The sequence below is a fragment of the Phocoena sinus genome, chromosome 4 (genome assembly GCF_008692025.1).
Source record: "Phocoena sinus isolate mPhoSin1 chromosome 4, mPhoSin1.pri, whole genome shotgun sequence".
Classification (NCBI taxonomy): domain Eukaryota; kingdom Metazoa; phylum Chordata; class Mammalia; order Artiodactyla; family Phocoenidae; genus Phocoena; species Phocoena sinus.
The window spans coordinates 89,858,105-89,876,797 of NC_045766.1; the positions used below are offsets into that span (position 1 = coordinate 89,858,105).

Below are 18,693 nucleotides of genomic sequence, written 5' to 3' on the forward strand. Positions count from 1 at the left end.
ATACACACAAGCCATTTTTCAGTGTCTATGTCAAGGGGCCAAGACCCCTGAGCAGCACAGTAAGTTATTTTGTAGCGTACAGTGCACAGAACAACAGAGGGAGAGACACTTTCTTGGAGAGGTTCATCCTCTCTGAGGGAGGCAGGAGCCCAGCGCGCCCCGGGACCTTCATCAGCTGGACCCCTCCTCTTTTTTGGTTGTGGTGGCCTCAGAAGCAGCCATTTCCTCTAATCGATCTGCTGGCTTCTCCTTCTTCTCCTCCTGGGGATCGAGGTCCGGGTACTTCTGCATGCACTCCTGCATGGCCCGGAACTGGTCTACACAGTCCGACCCCTTGACATCCTCTGTGCTGCAGTGGAAGCAGGAAAAGGCCGCCTTGAACTGTTCCCCACACACCCCGCTGGCCATGCCCCCAAGGCACGGGCAGTTCCAGCTGAGGTCTCCGTGGGGCAGGATCAGTCCGTGCTCCTCTAACGGATCATTGGGGTCGTCGGACGCCAGCTCCACGTTGCTTGGAGTTTCATGGTCTTCTTTGGTCACAAATATGATTCGATCCTTCCCTTCCTGCCAGCAGTAGGCCACGGTGCAGCCCGGCGCTCCGACCTCCCGCGATTGAAGAATTGGGGGGCGGCCTCTCGCTGCGACCTCTCGCTGTGACCTCTCTGCTGCGGCCTCTCTGCTGAGGGGCGGGCGACTTGGAGGCCCGCGCGGACCCGCCTCCTCCCATTCAAATATTTACCTAAGCGCATGACAGGAAGAGACTTTTACTGCCCAGAGGATTTTAGTCTATTATCAGGCAGTTCCAGTTCTTCCTGAAGTCAAGCTAAAACTTGCAACCCTGCAATTTCTCACTCACTAGGAGGTATGGTATTTCTCTTCCAAGTTTATTCTTCTCTAAGGTAAAAATCCCCAGTTCCTTCAGCCATTGCTCATGGTTTCAGCATCCCTATTCTAGTCATTTTCCTTTGGGACGATTCCCTATTATGTCTTTAAATTTGATGAGTAAAACTGAACTCAGGACTGCATTTGTGGGCCGTGTCCTACCTTCCTGCTACTACCTGATGGCTGCATTAACTTTCTGGTAGGTCCTGCTTCTCTATAATCCATTCCCTTCAAGGCTGCCAAAGAAGATTTTAAATAAATCAGGTCACATTTCTTCCCTACTTGAAGGTTTCCGATCACTTTTCATTGCTTATAGAATAAAATCCAAACTTTCTTAATAAGCTGAGAAGACTTTTCCCACCTTAACAAATTAGAGAGAGGTAACAGGTAATTAGAGAGTTCTTAATCCCAGCAATCTCTTTCCATCTTATCTTGTATCATTAAATTCTAGTTACACTGGCCATCAATCAGTTGCTCCAACTTGCTGTTCCTTTGGCATATCTTCTCCCCTGTCCTCACATGGCAGGCTCTTTCCAGTCCAAGGCTCAGAGCCAGTTCCTCTCCCCATGAGGCCTTACTACCCACAAGAGTCTGTTCTTCAGCCCCTCCCCCTCCTCAAGCCGGTAGCCCCACCTGGCTTATTCACTGCTAGATCTCAGGTACCTAGAAGAGTACCCTACCCATGGTGGGCTTTTAATAAATGTTTGTATAGTAAGTGAAAAATGAGTGGTCAGACCAGGTCAAACACACTTCTTATTTTCACTGGTAGATTTCTATTAATATATGCTAAGACTGTTGAAGATTATTCTGTTGTGTAAAGGAGGGAGGCCAGTGAAGAAAGAACATTTCATTGTCAGCCCATGTTGAACATGAGATCAGATTCTGGCTGTATCTTGAAGGTAGCAACCACAGGATTTAGTGTCAGGCCAGAAGTGAGATGTGAGAGAAGTCAAGGAGTCAAGGATGACCCCAAGGTTTTTAGCTTGAGCAACTGGAGAAATGGGGTCACCACTACTGAAATGGGGAAAACTGAGAGGGTAGGTTTGCTGAAGGAGTAGGGGGAGGAGTTTCAGGAGTCAGTTTGGGACATGAAGATTTAAGATACTTAAGACCCTTAATTCTCTAGGCCTCAGTTTCCTCAATGATAGGAGGCATGTAGTAGTTGTGAGGATTTGAGGAGTTAATGTACACAACTCAAAAAAAATAATAAAGCACGTAGAGAAAAATAGGTTAAGAATAGTCATTAGATCATTGAGCTTTTACCAAATCCTCTGGGCATTAGATACGGAAAACTAAAGATGATTCATGAAGGTTTTTCCTGGTAGGATTTTAGACTGAATTGAAATGGGTTTTCTTTGGTATAGGAAGATGCTCAGTAATTCAGTTGGAAATTAAGATATGAATTCAGAGTATCTGAAGACATCTGTCTCTTGGTAGAGATCTGCAACCATGAGAGCATCCACCCCCCCACCCCAAAAAACTCTCTTTCATTCACTCACTGTTTTTTGACTATCGGAACCTTCAGCAACAAACCAATTGAGTCTCTACTATGTGTAGTGCAAAATGCTAGATTATGGAAAGTCAATATCTGTGAGATAGAATTCATAATATTATATTCTGTGGATTGTTGTGAACATTTACCCGAGCTTAACATTATAAGCTAACACAAGAAATGCATGGCTAGTATTACTGTATGAAATCCCACAAGTCTTCTTGCATGCCGATACAGAGGCAGAGCAGTGGAAGATTTGAAAATGTGCACAGCGCATTCCCTCTTCACAGGCAAACTTTGAAATGCTTTCAGTGCATTTACTTGGCTTTATTGTTAGAGGAGAAATTTCACAGGTAAAATTATCGTCTTAGGAGTTGATAAGATGCAATTAAACTTAATTTTTCAAAAGTTCTCAACAAATCTTTCTGAAGACTTAAAATCACAATTTCCTTTATATAGAACATATCATTTCATATTATCATTCTCTAGGTAACTTGTAAACCACTTAATACCTAAAGCCCATCATGTTACTTTATATCTAAACAATCATTTGAAGCCTAATTATTCATAAATACATCTTCTATTCCAGAGTAAGTTTGAGAAAAGCCAGGGCTCACATCTGTTTTGGTTTTAGTCAGAGTAAGGTGAAGGTACCCAGTTGTACAGCTTCCACACTTTGATACCCTGAGTAAGTCTTTACAGAAAGACTTCATTGTTGGTTTAAGGTAAATTCTTGGCATGTTACACATACAGGTGTTCACTGTAGGAGCACATAATAATAATTGAAGTTAATGTTTACTGAGCACTTGGTAAGTGCCAAGATTTGTTTTAGGCCCTTTTCATGTATTAACTTCGTTAACAATCACAACAGTCCAGTTATCCCAGTGTAACAATGGGGACACTGAAGAACAGAGAGGTGTTAAGACTTTGTCCAAGATCACAGAGATTGTAAGTTAGGGTTGGGTTTCAAAGCCAGGCGCTATAGCTACAGAACTTTGTTCTCAGCTCCTGTACCATATTACCTCCTTCCAGAAGTCATAGGTTAGGGAAAATGTGGTGAAAAGCACTTAAAGAACTAGTTTCTTGTTTCATAAGTAAAATTTGCTGTATAAGTTAAATTATATGTATAATTTGTTACTTAATTATTTTAAGACCAAAGGTTTTTTATGTTTCTTTTTTGGGGGGGGGTTGTTTCTTTTTGCGTTACGCGGGCCTCTCACTGTTGTGGCCTCTCCCGTTGCGGAGCACAGACTCCGGACACACAGGCTCAGCGGCCATGGCTCACGGGCCCAGCCGCTCCACGGCATGTGGGATCCTCCCGGACCAGGGCACGAACCCCTGTCTCCTGCATCAGCAGGCAGACTCTCAACCACTGCGCCACCAGGGAAGCCCTAAGACCAAAGTTTCAATTAATTGTTTTTATTTTCCATCTCCACAATAAAATATATTGTTCACTATTCATGGGCGGGAGCTACAGTGATTATAGTAAATGTTAATTGTGATTTTTGTTTTCTCTTTTCCCAGTTTCATGGTTTTCTCCAAATGAAAATATCCTCACTGTTATTTTCCCAATTTTGGCTATACTTCTATTCTGGGGACAGTTTGGTGTTGTGAGTAAGTACTTACTTCTATTTTTCATTTATGTTATACTGGTTAAATTGTTATTTCTGGCAGACAATGCTGGTGAAATATTTTATTTAACCAAATTGTATTAGCAAGCATGATAACATGGTAAATAAGAATATACAGTCAATATTAATATTCTCCTTGAAGTCTATATTGTTCCTCATACTTTGCTTCAGTTCACTTTTAATTCCTAAGAAGGTTTTTTTTTTCCTTAGCTTCTTAAGAATGAACATTGGGAATCCTGATAATAACAATACCTTTGACTCAACTGGTTTTAATATTTACAGAGCATTTACACATACATTATTTTCTTTGGTAAAGAGATGGTTACAGCCTACATTGGTGTTGACAAGATAGGATGACATAGAAGGAGCGATCAAGATGGCGGAGTAGGAAGCCCCTGAGCTTACCTGCTCCCACGGCACACCAAAGTTACAACTACTTACAGAGCAACTGTCTCTGAGAATGACCTAAAGACTAACAGAGAAGGTACTCTACAATTAAAGATATAAAGAAGAAACCACAACAAGATGAGTAGGAGGGGCAGAGGTGTGGTCTTGTCAGGACCCACACTTAAGTGTCCTTAAGTAGGAGGAAAATCACAACAATGGAAATCCTCCCTGAGGACTGAGGGGTCAAGCCCCACATCCACCTCCCCATCCTGGGGGTCCTAAACCATGAATACAAGTGCCCAAAATGTCTGACTTTGAATACCTGTGGGACTTATGTTTGGGAGAGCCAGAGGGCTGTAGGATACCAAGACTTTGCTCTTAAAGGGTGTGCACAGAAACTTACTTGCTCCAAGTCCCAGCACAGAGGCAGCAGTTTGACAGGTGTCTGAGTCAGACCTACTTGCTTATCTTGGAGAGCCTCACTGAGAGACAGGAGGCAGTTGGGATTCCCTCCCGGAAGTGAGATGCTGGCGGCAGCCATTTTTGTGATCTCGTTCTACCACTCCGACACCTTCACTGGAGGGCACCATATTGGAATTCTCCCTCTAGCATATTAGCTCTGGGGACCGGCACAGCCTACCAGCAATCATGCAACTTGTAGCAGTTGCATGCTGACAGGTTGCACAGCCAACAGTGCTGGGGATCCTATCCTGCCCACCAGTGTGCCCACAGGAGTTGGCCTCACACACAATAAAAGGGCACAAAGAGTCCACATAGGGGATACTCCTGGAGCATCTGGCTCTGGTAGCCATAGGGAAACTTGCTGCTGGGCCCCATAGGACATCTACATAAGGCCACTTTTCTAAGATTGGGAGATGTAATGGACCTACCTAATACATAGAAATAAACAGAATTAGGCAGTATGAGGAGACAGGAATATGTTTCAAATGAGAGAACGAGAAAAACTCTCAGAAAAAGAGCTAAATGAAACAGAGATAAGCAATCTACCTGATAAAGAGTTTAAGGTAATGATCGTAAAGATGCTTACTGAACTCTGGAGAAGAGTGGATGAACACAGTGAGAACTTCAACAAAGAGTTAGAAAATAGAAAAAAGAATCCATCAGAACTGAAGAATACAATAACTGAAGTGAAAAATACATTAGAGGGGATCAACAGTAGATTAGATGATACAGAAGGACAGATCAGTGATCTAGAATACAGAGTACTAGAAATCACTCAAACTGAACAGGAAAAAAAGAATTTTTAAAATGAGGATAGTTTGAGGGACTTTTGAGACAACATCAAGTATACTAACATTCACATTATAGGGGTCCCAGAAGGAGGCGAGAGAGAGAAAGGGGCAGAAAATGTATTTGAAGAAATAATGGCTAAAACTTCCCTAATCTGGGGGATGAAAGAGATATTCAGGTCCAGGAAGCATAGAGAGTCCCAAGAAAGATGAACTCAAAGAGATCCACACCAAGGCATATCATGATTAAAATGACAAAAGTTAAAGATAAGAGAGTTTTAAAGGCAGCAAAAGAAAAGCAACACTAGTCACAATCGTGGGAATTCCCATAAGGTTATCAGCCAATTTTTCAGCAGGAATTTTACAGGCCAGAAGGGAATGACATGCTGTATTTAAAATGCTGAAAGGAAAAATCTAACCACCAAAAATATTCTACCTGGCAATATTGTCATTCAGAAATGAAGGAGAGAGAAAGAATTTCCCAGACAAGCAAAAACTAAGGGTTCATCACCACCTTACAAGCTGGTTCATAAACCAGCCTTACAATAAATGTTAAAGGGTCTTCTTTAAGTGGAGAAGGCAAGGTCATAACTGGAGATAAGAAAGTATATGAAAGGAAAACTCTCACTGCTAAGGCAAATATATAGTAAAGGCAGTGGATTGTCACTTAAAAAGTGAATGTTAAATGACAAAAGTTGTAAAATCAAGTATAACTACAGTAAGTGTTATTTGTGTATACAAAATAGAATGATGTAAGTATGACATCAAAAACATAAAACAGGGTTGGGGGGAGTAAAAACATAGTTTTCAGAATGTGTTTGAACTTAAGTGACTATCAGCTTAAAGCAATCTGCTGTGTATATAGGTTCATGTATATAAACCTCAGGGTAACCACAAACCAAAAACCTATAATAGCTACACAAAAAGTAAAGAGGAAGGAACCAAAACACAAAGCTAAAGAAAATCATCAACCCATGAGGGAAGAGACTAAAAGATGAAAGGAACAGACAAGAACTACAAAAGCAACCAGAAAACAATTAACAAAATGACAATAAAAGTGCATACCTATCAATAACCACTTTCAATGTAAATGGACTAAATGCTCCAATCAAAAGACACAGGATGGCTGAATGGACACAAGAACAAGACCCATCTATATATGCTGCCTACAAAAGATTCACTTCAAACCTAAAGACATACATGCACTGAAAGTGAAAGGATGGAAAAATATGTTCCTTACAAATGGAAACAAAAAGAAAGCTGAGGTAGCAGTTCTGATATCAAGGAAAATAGACTTTAAAACAAAGACTTCAAGAGAAGACAAAAAAAAAAAAAAAAGGTGTGACATAAGGATAAAGGGATCAATCCAAGAAGAGGATATAACATTCATAAGTATTTATGCACTCAACAAAGGAGCACCTAAATATATAAAGCAAGTAGTATAGGAAAATTGACAATAATACAATAGCTGGGGACTTTGATACTCCACTTACGTCAGTGGATAGATCATCTACACAGAAAATTAATAAGAAAATATTGGCCTTAAATGACACATCAGACTTGATGGAATTAATAGACTTATATAGAACATTCCATTCAAAACCAACAGAATACACACTCTTTTCAAGTGCATGTGAAATACTCTCCAAGATAGATCACACGCTAAGCCACAAAACCAGTCTCAGTAAATTAAAAAAGATTGAAATCATATCAAGCATCTTTTCCTATCACAACAGTATGAAACTAGAAATCAGTTACAAGAAGAAAAATGGAAAAAACACAAACAAGTGGAGGCTAAACAACATGCTACTAAACAACCATTGGGTCACTGAAGAAATCAAAGAGGAAATTTAAAAATACCTGGGACAAATGAAAATGGAAACACAATGATCCAAAATCTTTGCATTGCAGCAAAAGCAGTTCTAAGAGGGAAGTTTATGGTGATACAGGCCTACATCAAGAAATAAGAAAAATCTCAAATAAACAATATAACCTTATACCTAAAGGAACTAGAAAAGAGGAACCAACAAAGCCCAAAAGTAGTAGAAAGAAGGAAATAGTAAGGATCAGAGCAAAAATAAATGAAAAAAAAAACAGTAAAAAAAGATCAGTGAAACTAAGAGCTGTCTCTTTGAAAAGATAGAATTTATGAACCTTTAAGCCAGACTCATCAAGAAAAAAAGAGAAAGGGCCCAAGTAAATAGAATAAGAAATGAAAGAGAAGTTACAATTGACACCACAAAAATACAAAGGATCATAAGAGATTATTACTAACAGTTATACACCAGCAAATTAGACAACCTAGAAGAGATACATAAATTCTTAAAAACACACAATCTTCCAAGACTGAATCAGGAAGAGATAGAAAATCTGAGCAGTCCGATTACTGGAAGTGAAATTGAATTAGTAATCAAAAAACTCTGAACAGACAAAAGTCTGGGAGCAAGATAGTTTCACAGGTGAATCTACTAAACATTTAAAGAAGAGTTATTACCTATCCTTCTCAAGCTATTGCAAAAAAATAGAAGAAGGAATACCCTCAAATTTGTTCTGTGAGGCCAGATTTACCCTGATACTAAAACCAGTCAAAGACACTAGAAAAATAAATAAATACAGGACAATATCCGTGATGAACATAGATGCAAAAATCCTTGACAAAATACTAGCAAAACAAATTCAGCAGTACATTAAAAGGATCATAGGCCACAATCACGTGGGATTTATCCCAGGAACGCAAGGATGTTTCAATATCCACAAATTAATTTAACATGATACGCCACATTAGCAAGACAAAAGAAAAATATCATTTGATTATCTCAATTGATGCAGAAAGAGCAGTTGACAAAATCCAACATCCATTTATGATAAACACTCAACAAAGTAGGTGTACCCAAGATAATAAAGGCCACGTATAACAAACCCACAGCTAACATCATATTCAATGGAGAAAAACTGAAGGCTTTTCCTCTAAGGTCAGAAACAAGACAGGATGCCCACTCTCACCACTTTTATTCGACATTGTATAGGAAGTCCTAGCCACAGCAATCAGGCAAGAAAAGAGGTAAAAGGCATCCAAATTGGAATGGCAAAAGTAAAACTGTCATATTTACATATAACATGATGCTACATATAGAAAAGCCTAAAGACTCCATGGAAAAAATGTTAGAACTGGTAAATGAATTCAGTTAGTGGTAGCATACCAAATCAATATACAGAAATCTGTTGTATATCTATGTATTAAGAATGAACTATCAGAAAGAAAAATTAAGAAAGCAATCCCATTTACAATTGAATCAAAAAAAATAAATTTAACCAAGGAGGTGAAAGACCTATACTCTGAAAACTATAAGACACTGATGAAAGAAATTGAAGACAACACAGACAAATGGAAAGATATTCTGTGCTCATAGCTTGAAAGAATTAATATCGTTAAATTGTCCATACTACCCAAAGCAATCTACAGATTTAATGAATCTCTATCAAAATACCAATGGCATTTTTTAAAGAACTGGAACACATAATCTTAAAATTTTCATGGAAACACAAAAGACCCTGTATAAACAATCTTAAGAAAGAAGAACAAAAAGAAAGAAAGAAAGAAAGAAAAACAAAGCTGCAAGTTATCACTCTCTTTGATTTCAAACTATACCACAAAGCTTTAGTAATCAAAACTGTATGTTGCTGGCACAAAAACAGACACACAGATCAATGGAACAGAATAGAGAGCCCAGAAAGAAACCCACACACTTATGGTCAACTAATTTACAATAAAAGGAGCCAAGACTATACAGTGGGGGAAAGACAGTCTCTCTTCAATAAATGGTGTTGGTAAAACTGGACAGGTATGTGGAAAAGCATGAAACTGGACTCCTTTCAGTAGTCTAAACTTTTAAACTTCATTTATTTGTTTATTGGCTGTGTTGGGTCTTCGTTGCTGCGTGCGGGCTTTCTCTAGTTGCGGTGAGTGGGGGCTACTCTTCATTGTGGTGTGCAGGCTTCTCATTGTGGTGGCTTCTCTTGTTGCGGAGCATGGGCTCTAGGTGCGCAGGCTTCAGTAGTTGTGGCACATGGGCTCAGTAGTTGTGGCTCACGGGCTCTAAAGCGCAGGCTCAGTAGTTGTGGCATATGGGTTAGTTGCTCCACGGCATGTGGGACCTTCCCAGACCAGGGCTTAAACCCGTGTCCCCTGCATTGGCAGGCAGATTCTTAACCATGGTACCAGGGAAGTCCCAAAACTTTTAAACTTTTAAAATGTAAGATTTATTTCTCATCTCCCTATAGCACACTGAAATAGTCATTGAAGGCTAGTAAACATTTATATAAGGCAAGGAGTAATTAATGGCTGATTTCATTTATTTATTTTATTCACTAGTGCAACCTTTATAAAATGAAAGCTAGTAAAATATTGTAGTGGATTGACCTATTATATATTTCATGAATTTTACTCAGAAGTTTAAGTCATGTGTATCTAAAGTGATACATAAAAATGGAAGGGAAATGACTGATTATGTATTCTAAGGATTCTTTTCAATGTATGGCACTCTGGAAATGCTTTGTGATTTCAAATCTGTTCTCAACTTTTGTTTAAAAGGGCAAAAAAGAGGAAGAAAGGGCTAAGGGAGAAAACTGTCAAGATATTTCACAACTCTTACTTTCAAAACAGTGTCTAAAATTCTTGTGGAAATTTTCTTAGAATTTCAGTAAGTCTTTTATATCAAGAAAAAGACTGGTGTAGCACGAAGACCTTGTCCACTGATGTTAGGGAAAGCCTTTATCCCTATTGGCAGACTCAGGCCTTAAGGCCTATGTCATATGATTTAAATAGGCAATAGCCTTTTTCTAAGATCATGAAATCATTTCACTGAAGTGTGATTTGTTGCATTTGGATTGATTGAACTGTGCTGATCATGACATTACCATTAGTAACATATCATTTTTAGTGGACCGAACCAGGAGTGTATTCACTATCAGCCATATTCTTACAAAATAAGCTTTACCATTGTTTTTCTGACTTAAAAAAAAGTAATACATATCACTTTAGGATACCTTATACAACAGAGGAAGTCTAGAGAAAAAACAAAAATCATCTAGAGTCTCACAGCCTGGAAATAAACTATTGAGGTATTCTAGTGAATTTCTCCTTCCCTTTCTGTCTTTTTTCTTGAAAAAGGAAAAACCATAAATGGACTCATATAGCTTACATACTTGTAAATGCTGATTTGCCTCCCGTGTTTTCAGAAATCTTTTTGTAGTTGCCTGTGCTCTACTTTTATGGATGTACTATAATTTACTTAACTCTCATCTTGATGGATATTAAGGATATTTCCAAATTTTCTTGATACTATGGAAGTATCTAGTGTTACATACCTTTAGTACATACTAAAGGTATGTAACACTAGAAATGGCAGAGACGGTATTTTAAGCCTCATGATACATGTTGCCAACGTGTTTTCCAGCACCATTGTATCAATTACTACTACAGGTGAGAATACCTGTCTTTCACCTCACAAGCTTGACATCATTATAATTCTAAAATCTTTGGTAATTCGATGGTTAAAAAAACATCATCTTAATTTTCATTTTTGTGTTAGGGTAAATGTTCTTTTTTATATGTATTCTATTGGTCATATTTTTTGGGGGGCCATGCCTTGTGGGATCTTGGTTCCCTGACCTGGGATCAAACCCGTGCCCCCTGCAGTGGAAGCACGGAGTCCTAAACACTGGACCAGCAGGGAACTCCCTTCTATTGATCATATTTTAAGGAATGTGATCATAAATCTAAAAAAATATTTTAGTGGCAATTTTTTTTTGTAAATAATTTTTTAGCATCTTTATTGGAGTATAATTGCTTTACAATGGTGTGATAGTTCCTGCTGTATAACAAACTGAATCAGCTATACCTAAACATATATCCCTTTATCCCCTCCCTCTTGCATCTCCCTCCCCCCCTCCCTATCCCACCCCTCTAGGTGGTCCCAAAGCACCAAGCTGATCTCCCTGTGCTATGCGGCTGCTTCCCACTAGCTATCTATTTCACATTTGGTAGTGTATATATGTCCACATAGTGGCCATTTTTTAATTAGGCTCATCTTAGAACAAGTAAATGTAGTGTGTGTCTGTGTGTGTGTGTATGTGTATGTGTGTAGGAGGTACTTATATACTTGATTCACCCAGCCTGCGCTCACATTTAAAGGTGTTTTTGATAATAGTACCTAAATATTTGTAGAGCTCTTGCTTTGTGTGATAGGCACTATGCAAAGTACTCTACATCTGAAATCATATTTACTTCTTTCAGGAACTCTATGGGGATAGATACTGTTGTTATCATTCCCATTTTATAGACAAGAGACAGAGGCACAGATTGGTTAGGCAGTTTGCCCACCATCACCCAACTGTTTCTTGGTAGTACTGGGATTTGAAACAGTGCTATTTACCACTACATTATAGTGCCTCCCTGTCTTGAAATTATTTCGAATGTGTTTTTGTTTTCTTTTCTCAAGAAGGGTGAACCTATATCTGGATATACACATTGAGTAAAAGAAACTGTTATTTATAGAGTAGAATGTGGACCCACTTTATTTATTCAATAAATGTCTTTTGACAGGGTACCTACTGATTACTAGGCACTGGGTGGTATGCTAGAGATGTAGAAGTGAAATGTAAATTGCCCCTGGCTTTGTAGCACTGCTCTGTGCCTTCTGTCACATCTTCAGGTTAGATATGAATCTAAATCTACTTCTCCCTTGGTGCGCTTTGTAGGAGGCCTCCTGTTTATGGCCTGGGGATTCCACCAACAGGAAAGCCCCCTTTTTCCCCACTTGCTCCTTGGTTTTGCATTTTTTATATCAAGAAAAAGACTTGGGGCTTCCCTGGTGGCGCAGTGGTTGAGAGTCCGCCTGCCGATGCAGGGGACACGGGTTCGTGCCCTGGTCCGGGAAGATCCCACATGCCGCAGAGCGGCTGGGCCCGTGAGCCATGGCCCCTGAGCCTACGCGTCCGGAGCCTGTGTTCCACAACGGGAGAGGCCACAACAGTGAGAGGCCCGCATACCAAAAAAAAAAAAAAAAAAAGAAAAAGACTTGAATCAAGTCTTTACACGCTCTAAAGTATTAATAGTAACTCAGACCCATGACTTTCTAAGTTTCTAGTTCCTTTTAACTTTTTCTGTACTTGACCTCAGGGGGTTTCTCTCTGGTTTTTCTAGCTCTGAGTGTCATTCTTTTTGGTGATCCAAGATAAAACCTAAACCTTCTGTCAGCTAAACATCCAGTTATGACAGCAGATTATGCTTTCACTTTGAGGAGAAAGAGTTTCTTTATACCAGAACTCTATCTTGAACTGTATCTCAGGATGCCATCGATCCTACTGAGAAAGAAGCCTTGAGAAGACTTCTAAACTCTGGAAGCCAAGCCAAGGGGTCCCAAATGTGGTGAGCCTTAGACCACATTTTGAAGACAAAGGTCTCTCACAGGAAAATGTTCCTAAATACCTTTGCCTTTAACTTTAACTTACAAGCTTTTAAGCAGAATCTTACGCTTAGCAAACAGCTCAGAGAATCCTAGAATCAAACACTGAGCCTTAACCAAAGTAACTGTTTTCTTAATAGTATTACATTTCAGGTATTTTGTTTTTGTTCTGAAAACTGTACCAACTCAGTTTTCCACTGCACTGACAATTATGTTCCTGGCTGATTTTCAGGGTTGTCCTTCCTTACTCTTTGACAATATAACAGGTATTTTCTATCATTTAGATGTTTGATGAATGATTTCAATTGCTGCTCATCAAGACCTGTAGTTTTTATAGGATTAAGGTTCAACTTCATATCAAGAACTGGATAACATCAGGGAAGGGGAAGGGGAAGCTGGGACGAAGTGAGAGAGTGGCATGGACATATATACACTACCAAATATAAGATAGATAGCTAGTGGGAAGCAGCTGTATAGCACAGGGAGATCAGCTCAGTGCTTTGAGACCACCTAGAGGGGTGGGATAGGGAGGGTGGGAGGGAGATGCAAGAGGGAGGGGATATGGGGATATATGTATACATATAGCTGATTCACTTTGTTATACAGCAGAAACGAACACAACATTGTAAAGCAATTATACTCCAATAAAGATGTTAAAAAAATAACTGGATAACATGTTGAAATTCTTTGAGATAGGAGTATCTATTCTTATTTTTTCTTCTTTAGAACTGTTGTATTATTCAGTGAATCCCTGCTTTACACAGAACTGCGGGACTATAAACACGACCATATAAGCTGAAACTCTGCAAAACAATCTAATAATAAATGCCAAAATTTACTATAGTTCTGTGACCTTTAAACTTTTTGTCAAAACATTAAAACGTCTCTTACTGTCAGTAATAAATGTATTAGGAAATGAAAAAAATAGTAAAACTAATATTTAGTACATGATAAATTAAAACATTGAGAATTGAAGAATTTTATCAAGGGTAGTTTGGAAAATGCTTGCCTCTTCTTATATAACTGAATACAGAGCAAGCATCTTGTCTATGCCTTGGTGAATTGTCATACTCCTTTCTAAGATCGAATCAGCTTCCATCACTTTCAACGTCATGAACTATCCATCGCAAAGAATTCCTTTCATGTGAAGTTTTTCTGCCAGAGTCACATCCTTTGGGACATCTTCATTCTTTGTCAGAGCCACCTCATTGTCCTCATGTATGCCAATAAGTTCACTCTTACTAAGTTCTTCTGGCTGCATATCTAGACTCTCTTGAACGGCAGTAGTGTTGACATTCCACAGTCAGCTATTCTGTAACCCCAGTTACCTTCTATTCGAATTTCGCTTCCAGCATTATCACATCTCGTCTCTTTGCTCCCTCACCTTTATTGCCCTGTTTCCTCTTTTGATTATCCATTGTAAAATGTTGCAGTGGCTTATGACTGGGACACAGGAGGTAACACAACATATGCTTTGCTGTCTGTGCGTGAATTGAATAACAGATGTGCAGTGACCAGTCACCAGCAGTCTTTGAAAAGGGTAACATGAGTGGTGAGTGGTCACTGATCATGATGCATATCTGTTATTTATGTAGTGATTTGTGAATTGAAGAGATATCAGAGAAGTTTACACTTTATGCAATTACTCAGTTAATATATTGTGAACTCTGTTTTGGGGGGACTTGTGTTATTTAACTAAATGATGGTAACTGAAATTCATGCATGTCAGAACCGGGCAAGGAGAGGACAGCTGTAATTTATTTCAAATTTGTGCATTCTAGGCATCTTTCATTTCGTTTTCTAACTTTCTAGTCCCTGCTCAAGATTATTCCTTCCACAAGGATTTTGGTTACTGCTCAAGGGTCTCTACAGAAATTGGTTAGGGGTCTCTATAGAAATCATTGTTGGAAAATTCAAGGAAAAAAATTCTCCATCACAACAGCCTTGAGATCCTACTAAGTCCTTGAGTGCAATCTTGAGGAGTAGCTTAATATTGAACGTGATTAGGCCATGAAAACACATTTAAAAGAAGTAATGGAACAGAATTTCTTTGTAGATTAGAAAAATCATTCTGACCGAAGTAAAGACGTATACTAACTGCACCAGGAAATTTCTGTCCGCAAAGGTAAAGTATCATCATGATAGATATTATTACAAAGAATTCTATTAAATAATCTTGGACTCCCATTGCTTTCCCTTGGTCCTGTCCACATAATTATCAAATTCTGTTATTAAATCGTGTTTTTATACACTGATTTTATTGTGGAAGGAACTGAACAAAACTATAGCTTAGCAGTATACTCTTTTGTAGAAATACAGTTGCTATTCCTTTGACCCTTTCCCAATTCAAACGTCCCAACTTCCTGCATATATTCTGAAGGTGTGGCACCATGCACAAGACCAGGAATGTTTGGAACCAAGGAAAGGAAGTTAGTGTGTTAGGCATCATCTTCTTTTATCTTTTATATTCAAAGTACCTCAAAGCCCAGGCTTCATAAAGATTGGGCTCTTTTATTGCCGGGTCCTGTAGACTGGGAATGTGATTTCTAGTCAGTCTTCATTTTGACAAAATTATTTCATCGAAACAAGTTGGATAGTATATGGAGTCCATTATAAAATTATTTTACTCTCCTTCTGGCAAGTAATCAGTTTATTATTGGCATTAATATTCATTTTTTTAATATTCATTTTTATCCAGCACCAGTTTCACAAAGCCTTCACTGTTTTTTTAATGTGTGTTAAATATTTTTAAAATAGTAATTTTAATTTAATTTAATAAAAAATTTGAAATTGTAATTTTATTTTAAAGCTTATAAGATGTGCTTTATCCTGCATTGGAGACAATATTGATGTGCAGCTCAACAGAAACCAAAAACATTCTAAAATTACTTTCCGAGAGTTATCAGAAGATAGCACTGTAATAATAAAATCAAACGTGTCTCCCTTTATGATTTTTTCCTTTTTTTTTTTTTTTTTTTTTTTTGGTGGTACGCGGGCCTCTCACTGTTGTGGCCTCTCCCGGTGCGGAGCGCAGGCTCAGTGGCCATGGCTCACCGGCCCAGCCACTCCGCGGCATGTGGGATCCTCCCGGACCGGGGCACGAACCCGTGTCCCCTGCATCGGCAGGCGGACTCTCAACCACTGCGCCACCAGGGAAGCCCCGATTTTTTCCTTATTTGATGTGCATTTTACCTCAGTGTTTAACCTTCCTGTGCCACTAACTCACTAATCACTTGGTAAGGGATCATTTAAATGTCGTGCATTATAACAGGCATTGAGTTCATGGATTTTAGGGTTTTGTTAGGTGGACTTCAGCCTGTATGGATCTATGTGGGCTTATTGAATACCATCTTCGGGATGTCATTAAAACTAAGATGATAGTTTTATTTGATCTCCAAGTTGAGCCTGGTAATTTCACTAGACTTCTTCTGCCACAGCCTGCATTCTGTCTCGTATGTGCTTTATGTCAGTGACAAGGAGACAGAAAACCTTAATGGAGTATCTATTCATAGTATTAGCCACGTTTCTTCAGGTGGCTAGAGGGACATGTCATTTCTCTGTTCGCATGAATCTGAAAGATTAAATACATAATAGGACTTTCTTAGGCTAGGGTAGACCCACACCTTTTATTTAACTGGAGGAGAAGATCTGGGAGTAACACTTCCATGACACATTCCCCACCAACACACACACTCATTCCCATATTAGAATATCAGGAGCACTGAGGCAGAATTACTTGTCTTTGTTCACTGTCAGCACTTAGAATAGTGATTGTCACATAGTAGGTGCTCGATCAACTGTTACTGAATAAAGTAACCTCTACTCCTACCTCAATTTGGTTGATATGACTTGGGCTAATAAAAGGGCCCAGTACATGGTGGGCACACAGTAAGTATTTATAGAGCAAGCAAATGAACAACCTATCTCATCTCTGAGAAGAAGCTGACTAGATTTAATTACTTTATAGACGGTATAAAAGGGAAACTTTTAGAATTCCTAATTTGTTGAAAAAACTTGACATTGTCTCCCCATATATTTGGTATTCCCGTGTCAGGCAGCACTAAGTTTATAAGTATCTATTAAAAATGTAAGTACCAACCATACCCAATGTTGGTCAGAATGTGGAGCAACAGGAACTCTCATACATTGCTGGCGGGAGTGCAAAATGGTACAGCCTCTTTGTAAGACAGTTTGGTGGTTTCATGTAAAACTAAATGTACTCTTTCCATATGATCCAGTAATCGTGCTCCTTGGTATTTACCCAAATGGAGTTGAAAACTTAAGTCCACACAGAAACCTACACATGGATGTTTATAGCTGCTTTCTTCATCATTGCCAAAACTTGGAAGCAACCAGGATATTCTTCAGTAGGATAATGGATACACTGGGTGGTACATCCCGACAATGGAATATTATTCATCACTGAAAACAAATGAGCTGTCAATCATGAAAAGACATGGAGGAACCTTAAATACATATTCCTAAGTAAAAGAAGCCAATCTGAAAAGGCTACATACTATATGATTCCATCTATAAAGCATTATGGAAAAGGCAAAACTATGCAGACAATTAAAGACACAGACCTACTAGAGAATGGACTTGAGGATATGGGGAGGGGGAAGGGTAAGCTGTGACAAAGTGAGAGAGTGGCATGGACATATATACACTACCAAACGTAGAATAGATAGCTAGTGGGAAGCAGTCGCATAGCCCAGGGAGATCAGCTCGGTGCTTTGTGACCACCTAGAGGGGTGGGATAGGGAGGGTGGGAGGAAGGGAGATGCAAGAGGGAAGAGATAAGGGAACATATGTATATGTATAACTGATTCACTTTGTTATAAAGCAGAAACTAACACACCATTGTAAAGCAATTATACTCCAATAAAGATGTTAAAAAAAAAAAAAAGGGCAGTGGTTGCTAGGAGTGGGTGGTGGGGAGGAGAGATGCACAGGCAGAGCACAAAGGATTTTTAGGCAGTGAAGATAGTCTATATAATATATAATATTGGATATATGGCATTATAAATTTGTCCAAACCCATAGAATGTACAGCACCAAGAGTGAACCCTAATGTAAACTATGGACTTTGGGTGATTATGATGGGTCAATGCAGGTTCATCCTTAGTTAAAAAAAAAAAAAAAAAGTATCATTCTTGTGAGTGAAGTTGATAATTAGGAAGGCTATGCATATGTGGGGGAAGGGAGTATATGGTAATTCTCTGTACCTCCCTCTCAATTTTGTTGTAAATCTGAAACTGCGCTTAAAAAAAAAGTCTTTAAAAAATGTAAATACTGTATTTCCCCTATTTTGTCTTGTGCATTGATTTCAGTACTTTTAGCTAAGGTCTGTTGTTGAAAGCATGGGAATTTTTGCCAGAAAATCATACCAGGAAGTTTGATAAGAGCCTGCAGTTAAGAACACATTAAATTATCTTAATGCTAAATGTTCAGGGAATTACTTGAATTTATTTTCATTGTTAAATTTAAAGTTTTGATAGGTTTGATAAATAAGAACAAATCCACTTATTAAAGGACAAGAACAGATCACACACACACACAAAATCCTTAAGGTTAGTGGGTTTTGT

General features: G+C 38.8%; 2 protein-coding genes across 8 annotated transcripts in view; one reads left to right on the plus strand and one right to left on the minus strand.

The window, feature by feature from the left end:
- CD47 (CD47 molecule) overlaps positions 1-18,693 on the plus strand; it is a 58,879-nt gene that overhangs the window by 20,369 nt on the left and 19,817 nt on the right. For all 7 annotated transcript variants that reach the window (XR_004349579.1, XR_004349581.1, XR_004349580.1 and 4 more), the window contains exon 3: positions 3,899-3,988. Coding sequence is in view for 4 of the 7 variants with exons in the window: in XM_032629707.1 (XP_032485598.1) it covers positions 3,899-3,988 (90 nt within the window). In the remaining 3 variants the exon portion in view is untranslated. The remainder of the gene's footprint in view (positions 1-3,898; positions 3,989-18,693) is intronic.
- Positions 172-1,107, minus strand: LOC116753124 (mitochondrial intermembrane space import and assembly protein 40-like). Its single transcript, XM_032630619.1, has 2 exons — positions 1,045-1,107; positions 172-720 (listed from the first exon to the last, which is right to left on the minus strand). Exons 1-2 carry the CDS (start codon positions 1,105-1,107, stop codon positions 172-174), a joined length of 612 nt encoding a protein of 203 aa, XP_032486510.1.

What these genes read in the sequence shown, in the direction of transcription:
- LOC116753124 (XM_032630619.1), bottom strand. Translation starts at nt 1,107, where the DNA reads ATGGATTATAGAGAAGCAGGACCTACCAGAAAGTTAATGCAGCCATCA. An exon ending in CATCAGGTAGTAGCAGGAAG is followed by an intron (nt 721 to 1,044) that starts GTAGGACACGGC and finishes TTTGAATGGGAG; the next exon opens with GAGGCGGGTCCGCGCGGGCC.